The sequence below is a fragment of the Microchirus variegatus genome (assembly GCF_963457635.1).
Source record: "Microchirus variegatus genome assembly, chromosome: 1".
NCBI lineage: Eukaryota > Metazoa > Chordata > Actinopteri > Pleuronectiformes > Soleidae > Microchirus > Microchirus variegatus.
The window spans coordinates 4,775,921-4,796,989 of NC_139802.1; the positions used below are offsets into that span (position 1 = coordinate 4,775,921).

Genomic DNA, 21,069 nt, shown 5'->3' on the forward strand with positions numbered 1-21,069 from the left:
GCAGTCTCATGCTGAGTTGAACCAATGTGTTAAATGAATATTCTGTCATTAGTGCTATTAAGGCTGAATGACTTTGAGTAAATATTTAATTGCGGGAATGGTCATTTTTATATCATTATACTCATTTTCACTCGAAAAAAACATATTTAAAATGATGACTGTGGTATTTCTGCAGATCTGTGTGAAACAAAGATGTTCTCTTCAGTCTGTAGAATAAGATGTTTTCAGATCAAGACCATAACTAATCTAAAATGATATTTTGACATATATAATTTCAATGAATTGTTCTGCCCTAACTACTATCAAGATAAAACAAATATACTTAATAAGTGTACAATCCCCGATTGTACAAGTTGTTTTTCATTACTCCATAATATACCTTTTATGTTCTATATCAGGACCAAGGTCAGCTCTACAGAGGCCTCTATTTTGAACCACCATGTTTTTACAATATCCCACAATGGACTAAACATCTTTTGAGTTTTGATGCAAACTGAAGGCTACAGAGGTTCAATTCACCGTTTAGCTTATATCACAGAAAAGCATTAGGGCTATTCATAGATTCAATTCATGGATTTTTCCTTTTGTGTATTTGTATACACTGAGGACTTTGTCCTCTACATACTAACAGTGTGTCTTTAAAGAAACATCCACATTTACTCCAGCATTTGCTGGAAAATTGAAATGATTAAAATGAATGCAAATTGAGTTTAAAATCCAATATTGCATAACAAAGACACAAGGCTCTTTCTGCGTTTGTCCAACGCGCTTCATCCCCCTCTAACTATTGATCATCACGCTTTCCATCTGAGCTTCATTTCCTTCAATCCATTCTTGTTACCTTTAATTAAGACTTTACACGTCTCTCCTGCAGCTGGGGCCCAACCCCATGACAGGAACACCCAACAGCAGTGGATTTTCAGGGTTCACATCATATAAACAAATGAAATGGTAAAATCACACACACGCCCATACACCGAAACATACAGACACATTCATCAAACCACCGAACCATGGGATGTTTGGTGAGTTTCTTTTCCAAAACAGGAAGCCTCCACGGATACATCAGTGCTCTATCTGCAGCATCCCCCTCCCCACTCACATGTTCCCTTCAGAAAGATGAATAATGCATTTAGTGTTGAAAGTAATTGACCCTGAGCATTAACATTAACAACGTGTCTGTATGCTAGGAAAGCTGGCACAACACAGTAGTAAACATAATACAGAGTTTCCATGAGCGTGGACGTCAACATAAAATGAGAGAGGAGCCCTCTTTTCACTTTATGCCGTCGCAGCAAATTATTCCATAACAGTGAGATTATGAAACTGTCCAGGATTGGATCTGCACCTGTTTTTCCCTCCGTCCATACCCACAAATGACCACAAATCATGAATGCATGTCAACATTTCTGTTGAATATCTCTGAAAATATGTTGAATATAACTAAAATAATAATAATAAATAACTGAAATAACACTTTTGAGTTTGAGTGATTCATTTGACCAATTGATAGTAAGATGCTGCATGCTTACGTGTGTTTATATCCCTTTTACCAAATGATGAACATGGTAGAGAAACATATACATATATACATATACATATATACACATATATATATACATATATACATATATACATATATATATATACACATATATATATACATATATACATATATACATATATATATACACATATATATATACATACACATATACATATATATATACACACATATATAATATATACACACATATATATACATATATACACACTTTGTTTACATACATATACATATAATATATATATATTATATAAATGCATACATATACATATAATATATATACATATTATATAAATACATATATATATACATATAATATATATATATATACATACACATATATGTACACTCCTTTAATCTCACAGCAACATTTATTATTCAGCAAAAGCAGGTGGGGTAAATGGGACTAGGGGTTGAATGGAGAGAGGGTGTGAAGGGAGGGGGGTAATCATGGGTGAGGAAGTGTGCGAGAGAGAGAGAGAGTGCGAGTGTGTGTGATTTTTGTAAGGGTTGGAATTGGGGATGATGAAAAAACAGGCAACCCCCAACCCAGAGCACACTTTCCAGTCCCATTAATGGTAAATTGCAGGCGGCTGCTGAGGTGGAGGAGTGAGGGGAGGACAAAGACGGCGAGGAGGAATTAAGACCCTGTGACCCAGCAACCCCCTCTGACTTCCTCTGCCACACTTCAGATAGGCAGCTTCAGTCGACATGGCATATTACTGATGACGAAAGCACTGATTACTACAGCACACACATCAATGGAGCCTGTTATTCTCTCAATTTTGGGCTAGTTTCTTATCCAAATAAGGTCTGCGATAGAATAGCAACCTAGATGGATGGATGGACGAAAGGACACTTACAAAACTGTACCATTGTCAATGTTTGTCAAGCATGTTAGTAATCTAGCATATTAGTGTGTTGGAGAACCTTTGTTGCCTTCAAAACTCAAATGATGTTTAGCCCTTTGTGGGTTATCGTTAAAAAGATGGTGGTCCAAAAACATGGCCTCTGTAGAGCTGACCATGGTCCTGATATATAACATCTCATACAAATCAGGTACACTTGAGAAAAAATCAAGTATATTCACTTTATCTTAATGGTAATGAGAGTAATAATGACAGTATATTCATTTAACAGAGACAACTGCTGCTTTTTACTAAAGCTTAAGCTAAATTGTGTTCAGTTACAAAATATTTTTTTTTACAAATGTCCATGTATATGTCCAAAAACATGTAGATGTTAACATAACACTCTAAATTGCCCATAGGTGTGAGTGAATACTTGTACATCTCTATATGTTGACCCTGTGATGGAATAGTGACCTGTCCAGGGTTCACCACGTGACCCTCATGTGGAGGATAAAGTGGTAGACAATGATTGAAATGAATGAATGAAGGAATTAATGAATGTTGCCACTGCAGCTACAGCACAGCATGACAGCATGTATAAACATGGAATACAGCCTACTCTACACCACTAGTGTCGCCTATATCTGCGGTGTTAACCATAGAGGAAGTTGAGCATGATGTTTCTGTGGGAGAAGAGGATGAGGGGGACATTTCTGGAGTGAGGCCACGAATGTTTGAACCAATAAGTGATGCCAGTGTTGCTGCAGGAGGAAGAGACTGGAGAAATGCAGGCTCAGCCCGGCAATAGAGTTGATGCATCTGAATGGTATGTTGGGTCGCATTGGGCAGCATCAAACCGCTCGATTGGATGGGAACGAGTGTACTCCCCCCCGAGTACAAGGTGAGTCATCGTTATACACAAACATGCTGGAGCGGACTAGCGCCTCGAGAGCCATGGCATGGGGTCTTTTAACGCAATAGTACCAGGAATCAAAGATGGTCTGGTGACCACAAATGACTTTGTTATGATGTTATGAAAATCTGTCAACCATTTAGGAAATTCAATTCCAAAAAGCAAAACATCTGGCTCTTCATGAAAATCCAAGATCATTAAAGTTATAAGAATTAATTCTCGGGGGAAAATCATTGTCTTTTCTAAAATATGTCGTTTCAGACGAGGGATTAGAGCGGTCGATCAATCACCAGACCAACCGACACATCCACTGAGCCGAGCAGCTAACGTGGGTGACTAAAGACCATGTTGTAGTAGAAACACACCAGCTGTAATAACACACATCGGGATGCTGACATTCCAATCAATAACAGATTACGACAAAAACAACAAGTTGTCACTACTTATTACAGTACTATCACTTATTACTGAGTACTTTTGTGGTAGTTCATGCTACAGTAGCTGGTAAAGGTTTGTAGGAATTACAGAATCCAACTTCATCAGAAGAGCACCTGACAAAAAGATGTGCCCAGAAACACATGAAACTTAAAATTAAATAATGATAATAATAATAATAATAATAATAAAAAAAAACTAAAAAAACCACCTACACTCCTTATTCACAGCACATGGCCACACACCAACTCGACTTAATAAAATACATGATACTGTATGAAGCTTACTGTACTACTACACTAGAGACACAGTTGGCAGCTAAAGCTGAAAAACACACCATCCTTTTTATGCTTGTGCCGCAATTAAACGTATACGCACAGCATCGGAGTCACTCATTGATCAAAATGAGATTAGTGGACGTCAAAAAAAAACATTGTTGACCCATTCAGCTAGAATATCTCCCACTCCTGCACCCACACACATGTCAACTGGGTTTATTCTGTCTGGCATAAAATCTATCTATAAACAAAAGCGATATTGCTGTCAAGCAAGGGATCAGTTCACAGAGGAGTTTGGTTAAAGACGGTGAGGAGGAGAGAGGAGGACAGCAGAGGTGTACTAATACAGACTCGAGGGGAAACTGTAGATCTACACTCATGAGGGAAGGTAAGTGGGACTGGGAGAAAGTTATGCAGAGCCAAGATCATCAACAAAAAAGCAAACACATTTAAGGCACCAAAGTACACGAACAATAACAGTAAATCTTATTTATTGCTGCCTTAGAAGGCAGAGGCAAACAACAATATGTAACATACATAAGAGCAATAAAACTAACCGCAATCCCAAATGAAAACAAGACACTATACACACATAAACAGACATAACTGTCCCAGTGCAATTTTTTATTCTTACGATCACTGAATTCATTTAAATCATTTTAACCCTTTAACACAGAGCGTATCGCCGAAAACGCGTTTTGCGCAACCACACTTTGCATTACTGCAGTTACGCAGCGGTTTGTGCTATCGGAAAAAATTCCAACTGTCCAAAAGTCAAAGCCGACATGTGGTTATTACTGTCATTTCGCTCTCACTGTTGCAGGAAGCTGGCGAATCAGCGGCTTTGTCACCAGAGAGGAAAGAGTTGAAAAAACGCCTATACATAGTTTCCATATAGAGACAAAATAAATGTGTTTTATCCTGTTTCAAATTTAAAACACAAATCTGGTGTTCATGTAAAGCCACAGTGTTTTTTTTCTCAATAAAACTCTTTTTCTTCATTTGAGATTGTCAATACACTATTTTAACATGCAGTAAACCAAAATAGCCCTGCGATGGACTGGCTAACTGTCCAGGGTGTACCCCGCCTATCGCTCCTATGACAGCTGAGATAGGCACAGCACCCCCCGCCACCCTCTGGTGGAGGATAAAGCGGTAGATAATGGATGGAGAGACTAAAATCACAGCTGGATATTGAAGTTTATTCTGGAAAAATGGCCAAAAGCCCTTACTCGCAGGACATTTTCTGGCCCTTTTATGGTTAAAATAAGCAAAAAAAGAAAGTCCAAACAGACTTAAAGGGTTAAACTTGTTGGCACATGGTGGAGAATAAAAATATAAAGTTTGTCTGCTTGTCTGCTTATACAGATGAATAATGACCAATAAACCTAGTTCTTGTGTGACTGACTTCTTGTGCATACTACTATTACTATGTAATACTTTTCTTGGTTGTGTTATAGATTTACAGCTGTAGAGAGAAACAGCTACTAAAGTGTGAATGCCTGTGTTAAACAAAGTGACCAGCGTGTGGGCAAAATGAGACAAACCTGCCATGGTCTGACGAATGAACAAAAAAGACAGAAAAGAAAAAAGGGTTTATAATGAAACATGAGAAAGAGGTTGATTATAAAAAGGAGGTGGAGGAGAAAAGGTAGAGGAACTAAGTAAGAGTGGGAGAGACTGATAGAGAGTTGCTTGCTTTCCATCAGCAGTGATGTGATCAATATCTGGGTCTGACAGTGCAGTGCTCCAGCCTTTACCATAAATCACTTCCCATTATGATGGAACCTCTAAGTCACACACACACAATCACTGACATTCTGCAAACACACACGTAAACACACACTGTGCATTCATTCATACAATGGCTCAAACAAAGATGAGAAGAAGCCATCTTCATCTACATAAAACCATAAACATGTTTGTAAAATAATGAATATCATTTGAAAAAGGTTAATAAGAATGATGGATCGAGACAAACTAGACTCCGAGACGGCAAAGATGCAGCCAGAGAGAGAGAGAGAGAGATAACCAAATAGAGCTAAACCAAACACATACTCAACCAGTCAGACAGACGAATTAAGATGTTTAATAATGTAATACTCACTGATTCAGCTCCACGTCCAAGATGAATTCTTTCCCAAAGGCCTCGACTTTAAAGGTCGCCTGGGCCACATGGTTCACCTAAAAAGGTAGAGAGGGCAGGTTACTTACCGTTTCTAAAGGCAGCCATTATTACATTCACAGTTCAGTTCGTTATCATATGCACAGATCAGTATTTTACTAACAACTTCTGCTCAAATATAAGCAAACTTCCTTTAACTCCAGGCAGTTGTCACTATGGGGAAACTTGGACTTTTTAAGGCAATGTTAGCAAAATGTCCCATATAGATTGTAAACTTTCACATTGTGATTCAGTAGTTTAGTAGTAGAAGTGTAGAAGTGTAGAAGTTCAAACGTGCAGTGAGGTGACACAGCCCCTGCTCAATTCTATAATCTGCTAAACACTCTTGGTAACTTCTGCAGACACACAGACTGTAGAACATCTCTGCATCGTTGACTGACGGCTCACCGGAAACAGTCGATCCTCATCTACATTGATGGATGACTCTCCACTCTCTCAAACTCTGAACAGACTAATCTACACAATACAGAGACACATTAATAACACATGATAGGATTGCACAATGCTAACTGACTCATCCCTTCAAAATGAACCCACTGATGCTTCACTGAACTGAGTCTGTGAACACAATAGTACATTACAATAAAAATCAACAATACGAGGGCTTAAAGACACACACAAAAACCAAAAAGACGCATTATGCAAACAATAATACAAAAGAAAAAAGAAAATAAGCTAAAACACATATAAGACACAACTCACTCTGGGTTAAAAGCCAACAAAAATAAACATGTTTTTAAACGAGATTTAAAAACCAGCCTGGTGTGTAGCGGGAGCTCATTCTGAACAAAGATTATGATTACTACTGCATTGTAACTGTAACTATAGACAAGGCCAAACGGCCGTGTTAAACAACCTCCCTGGGCCCACGAGAATCAGATGACCATAAGCGATGATGCATTGCGTTTTATATACAGGCAGAATTGCACGCCCTTTCTTCCAAGTCCATCGATTTGGCCCCGAGGAAAGTCTGAATCATCCGCAGTGCTGAGCACATATGGCACAGCCTTCATTACACACCCTCGGGTCAACGAGAACTCCCAACAATCATTCCTGCGCAGGTCCAGGGGGGAGTCCCAGAGCTCAGCTACAGCACCACTGCCCCCTTCCCCCTCCACAGCCCAGCCCACGAGTGACCTTTGGTACAGACCAGCCGCTGCATGGCATCAAGGGGGGTGTGTGTGTGTGTGTGTGTGCGTTTCCGTTTGAGAGGGTACCCTTGTGCTCACCCAAGAACAAACGCAGCCCATGAGGTCCCCAGTGACCACAGACTCTATTGTTCAGAGTGTCAGTGCGTGGTCAATGCATATATGAGCGGCTAAGAGCGCGTGTGTGCGTGTGTGTGTGTGTGTGTGTGTGTGTGTGTGTGTGTGTGTGTGTGTGTGTGTGTGTGTGTGTGTGTGTGTGTGTGTGTGTGTGTGTGTGTGTGTGTGTGTGTGTGTGTGTGTGCAAAAGGCAATCCCTTTCCATGGCACATCTCTGAAATCTAATCTGGCAGATTGGATCCATGATGGGAGAAGGTACCAGTAATTGTGTTGAATGAAAGCATATCCTGGGCTCGACTGGGCCTGACCAATATTCGGAGACTACAACTGACTCTTTTTACATTGATTTCTCAGTTACAGCGAGACTGGCTTTCCACTCATGACAGTTGAAGTATGCGTGTGAGTGCTGTCAGAGCAGTGTGCGTGCACACACACACGCACACACACCACAGGAGGAGAGGCAGGGTAAAAACCAACAACACACGTGCTCAGACTAATTCAACTTGAAAAATTGTATTTTCTACCAAAACAACAGAGTGCTATGAACACGTAGCTGAAGTCCCCGCTGCTCATTCAGTGAGGTTTGTGCCAGAGACTGAAAATAGGCAAAGCAACAGAAGTCTATAAATAACTTCCTGTGTGTTGCACATTTTCTGACCCATCTGACGGATTTGTTTCAAGGCTATTGAGCTAAAAACAGCCGATAACTGATCAAACTTAGCGCACGTGACATCACAAACGTTATCTCTCCAGAGAATATGGGACTCAGACAATAACACAAAAAAAAAACAAAGATGTTAACATCCACCTCCTCCTCTCTGAATCTATTTTACATTTGAAATGTATATTTTATAGCTTCATTTAAAATGTTTAAACGGCAATCGAGTAAGCGTTATTTTTGTAACCATAAGTTAACAGAATACATTTTTCAGACATGGTAAAGTTAATGATTTTCCTGTGCTGAAACAAACTAACGCAAATATAAGAATTTAGGTCTGAGATCATCATAAAACTTAAAGGTGCATTATGTAATAAATCTAAAGCAACTGACCATAAAATCCTCCTAATAATAATAGAGACTCAGGAATAATGTTCATATAACAAACTGAACTCACCAACAACAACAGTACAGACAAAATATTTGCATTAAAAAAAATCTTTTGCAGACTGCAAATCATGTTTATGTTTTGAAATCATGTTTTGGCATGTGGCGCCACCTACCGCAGTGTACCAATCACTGCAGTCAATAGTCTCAGCTGCCGAGCAACCACGGGTTGCCAGTTACGTCAGAAAACGAAACCTAAAAGACCTCGGTATTTTGAATTTGAATGTAGTAACCGCTTTTGGCCACATTCTTACATATGGCACCTTTAAGCATCAAGACCAGCAACCAGTCGTGACGTCACCCATTAGAATCTGAACTCCTGATTTGGCTTAAGCCATCTTGATGTTTTGAAAGCAAAAGTTCTGCAGAGAGACTGCAAAGAGGCTGCAACCAGGCTCCTATTGGCTAATACCAGCTGTCAATCGCACAGATCTTCACACATGTGTCATACTTTATCTTATGGGAACATAATTTACAAAAAATGACATTGTAAGACTTGAAAATTGTGATCATTTGAGATCATTCAGTCTTCAGGAAAAAAACGTTTAGTGATGTTGTAAATTAAGTGAGACGTCTTCCCATATAGTTGCATTCAAACAAAGTTCTTTTGTAACCGGTGGAGTCGCCGCCTGGTGGCTATTCAATATATTGTTATTTCCTGAGTGACTTCACTATACAGCCTATGGTTATCATCAGCTCCAGAAGGGTTTGAATTAAAAATACATGGTGGTTTTAAGTAACACAGTAACAGTGATTACAAGTATTACTACACTGTAAATGTAACGACAGACAAGTCCAAAGGGCTCTGGTAAGTTCCCTTGCTAAACAACCTTGTTGGGCCCATGGGGATCAGATGACTAACAGCAGCTTTCTGCATAACTTTATCATGATTGATTTTATATTGTTGGTAATCATGTCCAAACCACACACACTGCAAAAATTGAGTTAAACCCATGTAGAGCCCACTTTGTCCACGAGTCTAGAGATTTTGAGTGGCTACATTAAGGCTCTGCCGACACATCACTGGCAACAGAATAGTGTTATTCAGCTGTATTTGTTTTAATGTAATTTAAATTCATGAATTATTGTGAGGATTGGTCCCGAGATTGATCATGATAGATTATAAAAAGAAAAAATGTGACTGCCAATGCTCTCTGGTAGTCAATCTATATAACTGTTTTTCATACATATCAACCAACAATAAGAATATACAGTATCTGCAATGTCAGCTTAATGTACACATCATATAAATCATACAGTATATTAGGTATGATATTAAATCTCCTGTCACAATTATTTCAGTTCTTAATAATATTGTGATATGAAGTGTGAAAATATTCTTTAATAGCGAGCATATTTATGTCCTTATTCTACCTTCATATAGTTTGTATGCACACGCTTTAAAAAATATGGACTTAAATAAGCTTAGAGATTTGAATACAAACATTTGTCTGTATTATAGATACAGAGAAAACAGATGAATTCATATCACTAATGATACAAAAACCATAAGTTGTACCATAAGGACACATAGAATAGTGAATGTTTTAAAGTGAAAAACAAGAATTTTAATTAAGGCCAGTGTTGGAATGACTGCAAAGATGCAGGCTCCCCCTGGTGGCGCTTCAGACCAAATCTCTAAGACTGCATGCTGATGAGCTAGACAGCATCTCAAGTCACTCGTGAAATATTAACGATTTTCCCAATGCAATCATCCCAATAATGGAAATTCACCACGGTCAACTAACTGTGAGTGCTTCTTCTTGTTCCGATAAACAGTAAAATTATATATAATATCCTTCCATCCCTAATGTACATCATCCACACATTTACTCATTAAAAAAGTGAACAGCTGCTGTGACCATGCCAACGCAGCTACACTCACAAGATAACACTCAAATAGTCGAATTACTCACTTTATATTATAGTATGTTTGCATTTTGCTTGTGAAGGCAGTGGTGATGACCCATAAATCACCCACAGACTTCCTGAAGCTTTTTCCTTTGTTAGTGATTGACTTATTATGTGTGCTACCTGTGAGTGGAGCTGAGGAGGAGATGAATCAAACAGAAAACAGACTGGAGACAGAGGACAGGGATGTCTCCTTAAGGCATCATCATCATCATCATCATCACACAGCCTCCTCTCTGTCTCTCTCTCTCTCTCTCTCTCCATCCTGACAACAGTACAATGAAACACCTCCATGTACCTGCGTGGAGCCGGGGCTCGCTTTGACCCTGGTGCTGAGCTCATCCTGCGTGATCTGGCTGAGGTTGTGCCTGCTGAAGAGCAGGCGGAGAGGCACCGTGTCCTCCTTCCCCACGAACCTGCCCGCATCACGAAGAGCCTTCATGTTCAGCAAGGCGTCTCCTGCGCGGAGAGGGAAACACAGACATAACAATCACAAACATGGCCATCCGAGGTGTTTCATGCGTCCCTGGATGATTTGATCACGCTCAACACAAAACAAGCAGTGCGTGTTATTCTAGATGCAGATCGTGAAGTCGTCGATCTGCCATAATTGATATATTGACATTTATCGTTTCGCGCTAAGGAGAACAGGAGAGATATCAGTTACCATTTCGTGCATTTGTGCTGCTCTGGTGACCGATGTGCATCAGTCCACAGACGCACAAAAGGGAAATCCACCATCGCGGGCTCATCATCAGCATCTTCACCTTTCTCTCTCTCTCTCTCTCTGGCTGGAAAATGACAAAACAATGCGGTATTCCAGGAGCAGGCTCCCGGGCTCTGGGTCCTGCCTTCGCTAGGAGCACTCGGAGCCGGGGCTGGTCGTCTGGTTAGCGCAGTCCCGTCGGTGCAGGGGGGCCATTGGGGGGTTCTTACGAGTGCGAACGCCAAACGCGTCTGAGCGCACAGAGACCCCGCGGATGAGCAGCACGGAGGGAGCAGAGGGAGAGGGAGAGGGAGAGGGAGGGAGGACTGGGAACACCTCCTTACAACACATCAATATCCAGCGACTCACTGCAGAAACGCCTAATGCATAAATATGAGCGGACACAGGGTGGAAAGGAGCTACGGGCCCGGCCTTTCCCCCACTGGGAGGGTTACCAAAAAAACACCACCAGCTCCACATCCACCGCCCTCCATGATAAAGGTCCAGTGTGTGAGATGTAAGCCGAGTTGTTTACATCAGGCAAAAACAGTATATAGAACAAAATTGCATAAAAATCACCTTGATTTATGAATCGTTTTCATCATCACCAAATAAAATATGTTTGACAACGATGTTTTTGGACAAACTGAACACCATTTTAAGTTTTGATCATAGGTTCTTGGTATGCTTGGTATGGAGGGATGGGGGTGAGAGATATTCAGCTGTAACATGGAACTAAGCAACCACCAGAGGTTGCTAAAGTCTACACACTGTACCTTTAAATCTCAGCGGGAGTCCTTGTCCTGCCCAAACCTGCCCGTCATGCATGATTCACTCCATCAACCGAGTATTTGTGCCGTTTCACAAGAACGTCATCTTTTTTTTTGTGGTATTCACCGTTTTACCACAACAATAACATATTTTGAAAAACTGGGATGATATGCAGGCGCACATCTTAATAAAAACCACTTGTGATAATTTGATGGTGGTAAATTTGCATTATTCCCATAATAGGGAAAGTGGGAAAATATCTGCATCTTTACAGTCATCTTATTTAAGTTTAAATATGATGGTTAACAGCCCCGAGTTAGTGCTCCTACTAATACTGGGACCGTAGTTGCCTTCACGTTCCACATCTTCTTAAGCACCTATTTCAGCCCTTGGTAACGCTCAGGCTTCTTGTGTTCCTTGTTCTTGATGTGGTCATCACATGGGATTGCCACATCTATGAACACTGCCCTTTGTTTTGTTGCTTTCAATTACCACTGCGTTACTCTTGACCACCTTTGTAGGCGTCCTCCATCTTGATCCTTGACCCAGCCTATAAACGGCACAGATGTTCCTGTACATTATTCAAGCCTTCCCAGCCAGTATCTTCCTGCTGTGATGTGCTGCACTGTCTCACTACACCTGGTGCTGTAGACCCCATGAGGTGCTGTCTGTCAGTCCAGCTTTCTCCAGCCATTGATATGGTTTTTTCAATTTCAAACCCTTCTTAAATTTGTAAGTGGAACATGCCATGTAGACGCTTGTCCCCCCAGGTTTGTCCCACTGACTCCTACTCACTGCTGGGGTTTCAGCTGCCTGTGGCGTTCACTTCGCAGTTCATCACTGGCGGCCATCTTCCACATGTACTCTTGGATGTTAGTTGCTTCATCCTGGATACTGTCCTCGGCCTCCTTCCTCCTGCTTAGTGAACAGCTTCAGGTGCTGGACTTAGGGTGAAACCCTCCATGTGTGGTGAGGAGCTCTCTCGACTGGGAAGTGTTCCCTTGGCCATATATGGAATCTGATTTCGAGCAGGGCGTCGGTATTGATGGCTTGGATCTTCTTGTTCCAACCATTCAGCTGACCCGTGAGGACCTGGCCTTATTCGGTGTATGAATTTGCCTGTGGCAGATCTCTTGGCGGTCTCCTTGTGGATGTAAAAACAGGCCAAATCAACTTCTTAGGACATGTGCATAAAGACAAAACTATTGAAAAGTAGTAAGGGGCTCTTTATAGGGGCAAGGGGTTGTCCTGGAGGTGTATAGCCCCATGCAGGTGACTATAGGCAGGGCTTGGGTGCACCTCTGGACTCATTCTGTAATTTTTTTTACATTAGTGAATACGTTATATTGTACATGAACTACTGAAACTGCTGGCGTCATCACATTACCTGTTGCAGTGAAAGCAATGTTGGAAGGCCACACCAGTCTGCGTAGTCTCAGTCACTGTTCACTCAGGGAGTTGCTGTGGTTCTGGGGCGAGAGTTAACACACAATCTGACACAATGTTAAATTTAATACATCCTGGAGCCTCTCTTCCATTGGGAAGAATTTAAATAATGTGTGAGGTCTGTGCATCTGCATTACATCCTTCACCTGTTAAGAGTTATGCAAGAACTTAAGCACATTATCTGTACTGCAAATGTGTGTGTACACTTAGCAAAGAGTTGTTCAATACAGGATGTAGATTCCAGTCTCACAGTGATAAATCATTACCATGTGCATGCTTAGTCTAAGAAAGATGCAGAACATGTATCATATTGTCATTTCACTATAATCAAAAAGTACACTGGGAGCAGGTTTTAATAAAATGACATGGTCTGCATTCAACATCGCCTTTATTTGCAATGATGCTGTGCTTATACCTCAGAACACACTGTTCTCATGTGTTTTTCTTAATGTCAGCGGCAAAGCGACTCCCATTTGACCCAGAGCATCCATTTAAGAGCAGTGATGGAGGACAAAAGGCACTACGCTAATGTAGCAAATGCAGGAAAATGAGAGAAGCTGAGCTAATGCATTAGAAAAACCACATGAAGGCAAGTCATGAAAAGTGCACTTATAAAAAAATCCTTAAATGTCACCTGTCTCCAAGTACCACACATTCAACAGACGGGTCATTCACCTTGTATTTTATTACACAATCTATTCCATTTGGAAAGAGCCATGTTTTCTTTCTCTGGATTATTGTATTAAAATATTAATACTGACGCTTCAGTATTTAGTCCTAAGAAATACATTCACTTACTAAAAATAAATATGATTTTTTTTTTCATCAATCTTCAAGTGGCAGTTTGCTATGGAATGCTTTAAAGAATGTGACACATTGTGGATATTTCATCATTGCACTGATAATCCATGGCACAAAAATTGATATGGTTATAGAATTGAAAACAGCAATAACAGTCCAGGTAATCGGTCCGGCTCATTCATTGTCGTCATCCTCAAATCCATGAAACTCTACATCCATGTCATCACTTGACTGGAAAAGCTCCCGAAGCTTCAGCATGGAGTCGTCAGGCACCTCGCTTGGCTTCGAATGTTCAATGTGTGGGTCTGCTTTCCGTCTTTTGCGTTTATAAACTCGGATCCTTCTCTGTATTTTCCGTACTGGAGAAAAGTTTTGTGAAAGAACTTGTGCGTTTTCTGGAAGGTCCGTTACGATCTTGTTGTCTGGTGATGCATTTCCATTCTCCAAAGCCTCAAACCATAACAAATCCTTTGTCATATCCTGCTCCTCTTGTTGCTTTGTAATAACATTTATCCTGTTTGAAGAGTCATTCTGTGCATTGATATGAAGAGGTGAGGGCGAGCCGTTTGTGTCTTTGTGAAGTATTTGGTCCACTGAGTCAATCTGAGCAGCTAAGGAAAGAAGCGGTACATGACATTCACCTCTAGAGGAGGCAGTTTCCTTTGTAAGCTGAGGACTTTCAACATCCTGAGCATTTCGAGAGCAAGTTGTCAAGGAATATTGTCTGCACTGCCGTTTACGTGCAAGAGATGTGCTCATCCTGTCCTTGTGCATCAGAGGCACAGACACAGGGAGTGATCTGATTTTCACAGCACATCCTGGATTAGATTCCACACTTAAAGTCTGATTGTGCTCCTGTTTAATAGTCTGTGTGGTATCGAGCTCTGCCCTTTGCCTTTGCTCCGTTTTCCCACATGATCCAGTAGCTACCAGGACAGAGGAAACACTGCACTTTGGTCTAAAGGGAATAGAAATATAGTTTAATGAAAATAGTAAAGAATAAAGACATATTTTTGTAAATATTAATGTTGATGTAATATGTAATGGAATACAGAAGCATTACCTCTTTGCTTTAGCATTGATGTGGATGAAGTTGCAGTGCAGTGATGAAATCTGCCTGTCCACCACCAAGTATTTATCACTCTTGGAGAAAGCCTTATGACGTTCACTCTGCAGATGCTGAACAAAATAGATGGCTGTTAAATTATTGATAAACACAGCTCTCTCCATTGAGGGGCTACTCGGAAACAATTGCAGTGAAAATCTGGTGTAAGCTTCTGCCTCACAATAAATCACACAGAATAAAAGGTAAGACCTGAAGACCCTGAAGATTACATTAAACTAAATGAGAACAATTACTGTGGGGAGTGATGATCAGTTTTCAGGTCTAGCTCGTAACAAAATGAAGATACAACTGACTGAAGCGCTCGTTGCCTTTTTTTTATCTTTTCTTTTTTAAATGCAACGATTTAAACAAGTCCAATCATTAGAAGTACAAGTCCTTCACAATTTGTGCACTCTAACCCTAATAACTACTAATTCAAGATAAGCTGTAATGAATTGTTAATAGTATACATTATAAAGTTAGTAGTATACATTATAAAGCTACCCATTTTTAAAGAATTAAAAATAATAAAATGGCAATTTCTGAACAAATGTGAAGACTTACCGTTGTGAGTTTTTCATATTTGACCACACAGCACTCGCAGTAGCCGCCTCGTTTCTTGTCTCTGTTCTTCTTTCGACCGTGAGCTTTGTCCTCACTGCCTGAGGCTTTCACACCTCTGTAACCAAAGACCCCAGGGGTTGAACAAATAGAATAATAGCAAGATAAAATTGTTCATTTTTGACTAATTTAAATGATTAATGTCCATGCAGTCTTGTTGTGCAAGCGATCGAGTAACGCCGATTAAAACGTGCAGACAGACACCTAAAGAATGTTAATTTTTTTAGTAAGAGCCCAAAAGACATCAAATACATTATTCGGTGGACAGTATTTTGGAGATAGTTGGTTAGACAGATAACTGGTTAGTAACTTTGTTGGAAATTTGTTTTATCCATGCATGGTTAAAAAACAAGGACAGGACATCAACAAACAGTGCAACTTTAAAAAGAGATAGAAAGATGAAGTCATCACACACTACACATTTTATTATGCAAGGACGAGGCATATGCCTTTTCCTTGAATAATTATAATAATAAAAACATCAGCAGTTTGAAGACTATTTTGTCTGTTAATAAATGAGGTAAATGAGGATTCAACCATTGATAAATCAACTTAAAGCTGATCTATGACATGATGACAGTGTAATTTCTATTTTAATTAATTCAAATGAGAGCGGGAATGAGAAGAAGTTTTCTGAACATGTAACATGTTGCACTGTCCACATAATGATACATTAGCTAAGAGCAAAGCAGAAAAGGAAATGACCAAACCTTTTCCCATCCTGTTTGTTACCAGGTGAATATTTGTCCTCGACACAGAAGGGACTACAAGGAGGAAGAGACTTCTGTTTGAACTCTGGCATGTTTGGCATTGTGAGGTAGATTGGACGGTAGTGTCTAAGGTAGAGCAAAGAAACATTAAATAGTTGGCAGGTGCAAACAAGTTAAAGACAGAAGATTGAGGTCAGCTTCATTTACTGTCCTGTTTTTTTTTACCTGCTTGAATCCTCAACCTTAACGAATGGTTTAGTGATTCTTCCAGCTGAAAAAAACATCATAAATAGTCCATTTCAATTCGAGTATGTATTTACAGAGCATCAAAAAGCGACACTGCATTTTGAGCTAAAGATATAAAACAATGCAAAAGAAAATCAAACCTTTGCATTTCTGAAATCCTTGTTTTGCTGTCGACTCCGGTTTGACCTATGAAGACAGACAGAGAAAGAACTTTAAATGAAAGTATTCATGTAATCCATGTTCACAGCAAAGGCACGAGTGAGTTTAAACCCATACACTTACATTTGTTTTCACAGCAGAAGTCGCAGGACACTGGCTGCTAAGAACCTTTTTCCTCTTCTGTACATACGCCATTACATCTGTGATTTTTTTAAAGCAACATTAGTTACAATTTCATGCACCGCAACAATTCACATAATATAATAAAGTGTAACGTAACATTAACTGAAATAACATTAGGGACATACCTTTGATATAGAGGATTTTCACACCCCACTCCAGAGCATTTGACAGAATCTTGCTGATTTGTGCCCTCTCCTAAACACATCACACATCAGATTGTCTATTAGCACAAAAAACTAAAGGTCTTTTGTTGATTTATTAATATTGACTTAACAAACCTGCTCTTTCACCACTTTTTCCACCAAAGATTTCCCTCGACTCGCGACAAACTGTGAAATATCAACAGAACGTTTTAATTTTTGAGGTTGAATGTGAAAGAATATAATGCTATATATGTATTTAAAGTAAGTGGAAAAAAGTTAAGTTAAAGAGTAAAAAAACATGTAAATAACGTGAATAAAAGTGATCTCACTGTCTCTATTTGACCCTGAGACCTGCTCTTGAGGTTGTCCCCATGGCTGCCTGGCCGGTGCGGATTTGAGCAAGGGTGAGGTGAACTTGGTCCAGAGTCTGGGCTGGGCACGGGCGAGTCCTGCCTGAGGCACTGCACATACTGGGCTTCCCTCTTGTTGGAGACCAGATATTTAATGTCCTTACTGAAGAACTTCTCGACGGTCTGACAGACAAGATACAAACAGATGTTTTTGAGGAATTCTTAAAGATTGACAACAGCATTTCACAGAGCATATTGAAAGCATCACAGGGCTGGGTATCCACCTATGCATAATCCAACTATGGTAATAGCAACTTATAAGAGTCCACAATTAAGCGAGTAGAGAAACACAATACAATACATTTTTCTGATTTAAAGGTCCCATATTATATCCTATTTCTCCAAGTTAAACTAGTTCCCTGGTGCCCTAATGAACACGTCTGTGACACAGCAGTTCAATCACACTGCCAAAACAGCCCTGTTTAGTAGTATCTCTCTTTAAAAAAACACAACGAAACATAAGGGACAGGAAATGACATCATTCACAGAGGGTATTGGGAGCTAACAGCAGTTAGCATTTGCAGGCTCTAGCATGTGTAACATGTATCCACTGGAAAGATAAATCATCTGAAGCTGGAAGTTTGTGTAGGACTCTGTGCTGCACTGTGGAGCCAAGGATATAAATTTTCGCAGACTTCCGGTTTTCAGATACAGTTGCCCTCGCCAGCACTCTTGCGTGTTTTACGGACAAAGCGGAGCTCCGCGAGACAACATTTCCAGGAATTTAGCATCTTGTGACGTCCCAAAGCGCGGAAGTCAACATCGCATGTTTTATCTCCTGTACTTAGACTGAGGAGGACCACAAAAACATGAGTGAATCATCTTTTTTCACACTTTGGCAACTGGTAGGGCCTCATACATCCATTTTGATCATTTCAGTGTGTTTTATCAAAGCAAGGTAAATTCAGTTGTTTTGTTTTGTTACCAAAATGCTACCCTTTTAAAATAGCATCAAATTAAATTAATTAATTAAAGACATAGCATGCCTTTTCCTTGAATAATTCTAATGAAAACATCACCACAGTTTAAGAACGATTTTGTCAGTCAATAAAAATAAATAGCAGCCAGTTGGCGCACAAAGATAAGGAGGTAAATTAGCCAAAAAAGGACATTGTGTGTTATACAATCATCAATAAATTAAGTTAAGATTGATCTATGATATATCATGAAGACAGGGAAGTGAGAGCAGGAAGTTTAAAGTATCCTTCACACACTGGCATGTCAGCGGTCATCAATAAAAAAAACAACTGATTATTAAGATGGTTTTACACTGAAACTTAATTTGAAGCTTGTTGCACAAGAGATGAAATGATAGCTGAAGCCTGCTTCTATTAAGCTGCAGTCCTAACGTAGAAGCAATATTGCAAGGTCTCCCTCTTACCCTGTAAAATGTATGCTTGCTAGCACAATACAAATGAAGTAGAATCGAATGCTGCCAAAAGAGACATTTAAAGCTAATTAAAACTGGAAGTAAATGTGATCATCGCTCACCCCTCCCAGTTGTTTGATGTCACTCTCCAGTATCTCTGTGGTCCTGTTTGATGGCAGGTCAAGGTAAAACACTCTCCCAGCAAAAGGTTTGTTGTGAGTGGAAGAGGAAACATGTGATGTTGGCTTGGCTTGGCTCAGTGTAATTGTGTCCCCAGGCTTTCCTAAAAGACAATGGAAAGAATAAAGCAGGAAAAAAGATCAGTTCCACAACTTAATCTCACCTGAGAGCATCAATAGATACTACTCAGTCAGCTGATCCCCAACAACTGAATCAATTTGACTTTACGCATCGTGACCACTGTTTGTCAGCACCTTCACCGTCAGCTGCTCAACACATGTTCTACTTTTAACTTCTTGGACTTGGGACAGACACCACTGTGTCTCGCCCTGTCCTAATATAAAATTGTATTATATTAATTGGTGTGGCTTTGATTTGAACCCACTACGTGCTCCTCCAGGGTAAAAAAAAGAGTCAAGATGTAAATATTGGTGCTAGTTCTGGTAGACTATATGATACTGTATGATATTATCTCATATACTGCAACAAGGAAGACCATCATCATTCTGTGTATAAATGTTAAATATCCTACCAATTGTCAAAATATAAGCATGGACTATTGAATAACTGATTTGTCTGCTTCATTCTTTCAAATGGGAGTGAAAATTGTGAAACTATTGAACCAGATCTCTAGTTTTCCAACTCCACTGTGGCAGTATTACACTTGATTGATTTTGGACTCCACCTGTAACATCCTTTTATCATCTGAGCATCTATCACATCGTTCTATCATCATCATCATGTTTATGTCATTTGTACAGCATTCTATTTTCGTTACAGTTTCGTTCAAAAATATAAAGTAATTCAATAAACTTGGATATGTTTCCTTTACTTTATTCAAATCGCGTGTGAGCTGATGATATTGTGTAGTCAGTGCTGTGTAATAACGTACTTGGTTATTATCTTGGATGGATTTCAATTGAAGATGGATTCATTTTAGACACCATTTGCTGATAAATTAGTATTAATCCTTTTAAAATAATTAGCGATGTTGTACTACGACGATACGTGAAACAGACTGAAAAGACACTACAATAAAATAATAAACTATAATTTTACCTTGCCAATTGGGTCCTCGAGGCCTTTGAATGCGTTTTGGCTTCATTTTACTCTTTCATTGAAAGATAAATGTTTTTCTCGCCCCTCGGTCTTGAGTCAACATGTCACAGGAAGTCCTCCGTTTTGTTCCGTTGTTGTAACAAACTACAAAAATTATTTACACTGAAAGGTGAAACAAAAACAGGCGTCTGGCAAAACAATAACAGCTGAGAAGAGGTACAGGCTGTTGTAACCGACACTGATTCAACTTCAGTAGGTCCAATGTTTCCACAGGCTCGTTGGTTTCCTGTTTCGAGTTCGCCTCAACATTTCGCAGGTTTAAGCCAACAAGAAAGTCTCCCGAGTTGTCGTGGCATGTTTGCTATCACACAACGTCCGTTGACCAGCTACTTTTCATTATATTTGTGCAGCTGGAGGAAACTTTTTTCGATCGACATTACGTCTCGTTCCCGCTTTAAATACAATGGTGGAGTGAGCGTACGTTGCCATGTTTGACACTTTCCGGTCACCTGATCATTATCACTTTCAAAAACACCCCACTTATCTGAGAACTGGGAGGAAAAAAGCAGAATATTTTTTAATTTATTTACTTATTAAAAAGCCGTTTTCTTTCCTCGGTTAAACTGACGTTATCAGACATATCTTCTGAAAAA

At 39.8% G+C, this 21,069-nt stretch overlaps 2 protein-coding genes across 2 annotated transcripts in view; both read right to left on the reverse strand.

Annotated features, from left to right (window-relative positions):
* Positions 1-11,268, reverse strand: part of adam22 (ADAM metallopeptidase domain 22) — a gene marked incomplete at both ends in the record, with an annotated part of 63,761 nt that extends 52,493 nt beyond the window's left edge. Inside the window, 3 exons of the mRNA XM_083895629.1 lie at positions 6,149-6,225; positions 10,806-10,966; positions 11,175-11,268. Of these exons, the coding sequence (XP_083751755.1) occupies positions 6,149-6,225; positions 10,806-10,966; positions 11,175-11,268 (332 nt within the window). The remainder of the gene's footprint in view (positions 1-6,148; positions 6,226-10,805; positions 10,967-11,174) is intronic.
* A 3,137-nt stretch (positions 11,269-14,405) lies between these two features.
* dbf4 (DBF4-CDC7 kinase regulatory subunit) lies at positions 14,406-20,519 on the reverse strand (the record flags this gene model as incomplete). Its single annotated transcript, XM_083895717.1, is given in 14 exon segments — positions 14,406-14,842; positions 14,972-15,189; positions 15,295-15,410; positions 15,901-16,015; positions 16,668-16,793; positions 16,893-16,938; positions 17,054-17,099; positions 17,196-17,272; positions 17,381-17,450; positions 17,534-17,584; positions 17,728-17,931; positions 19,300-19,460; positions 20,417-20,471; positions 20,475-20,519. Coding segments are annotated over 14 exon segments (1,767 nt in total).
* Positions 20,520-21,069: the final 550 nt, after the last annotated feature.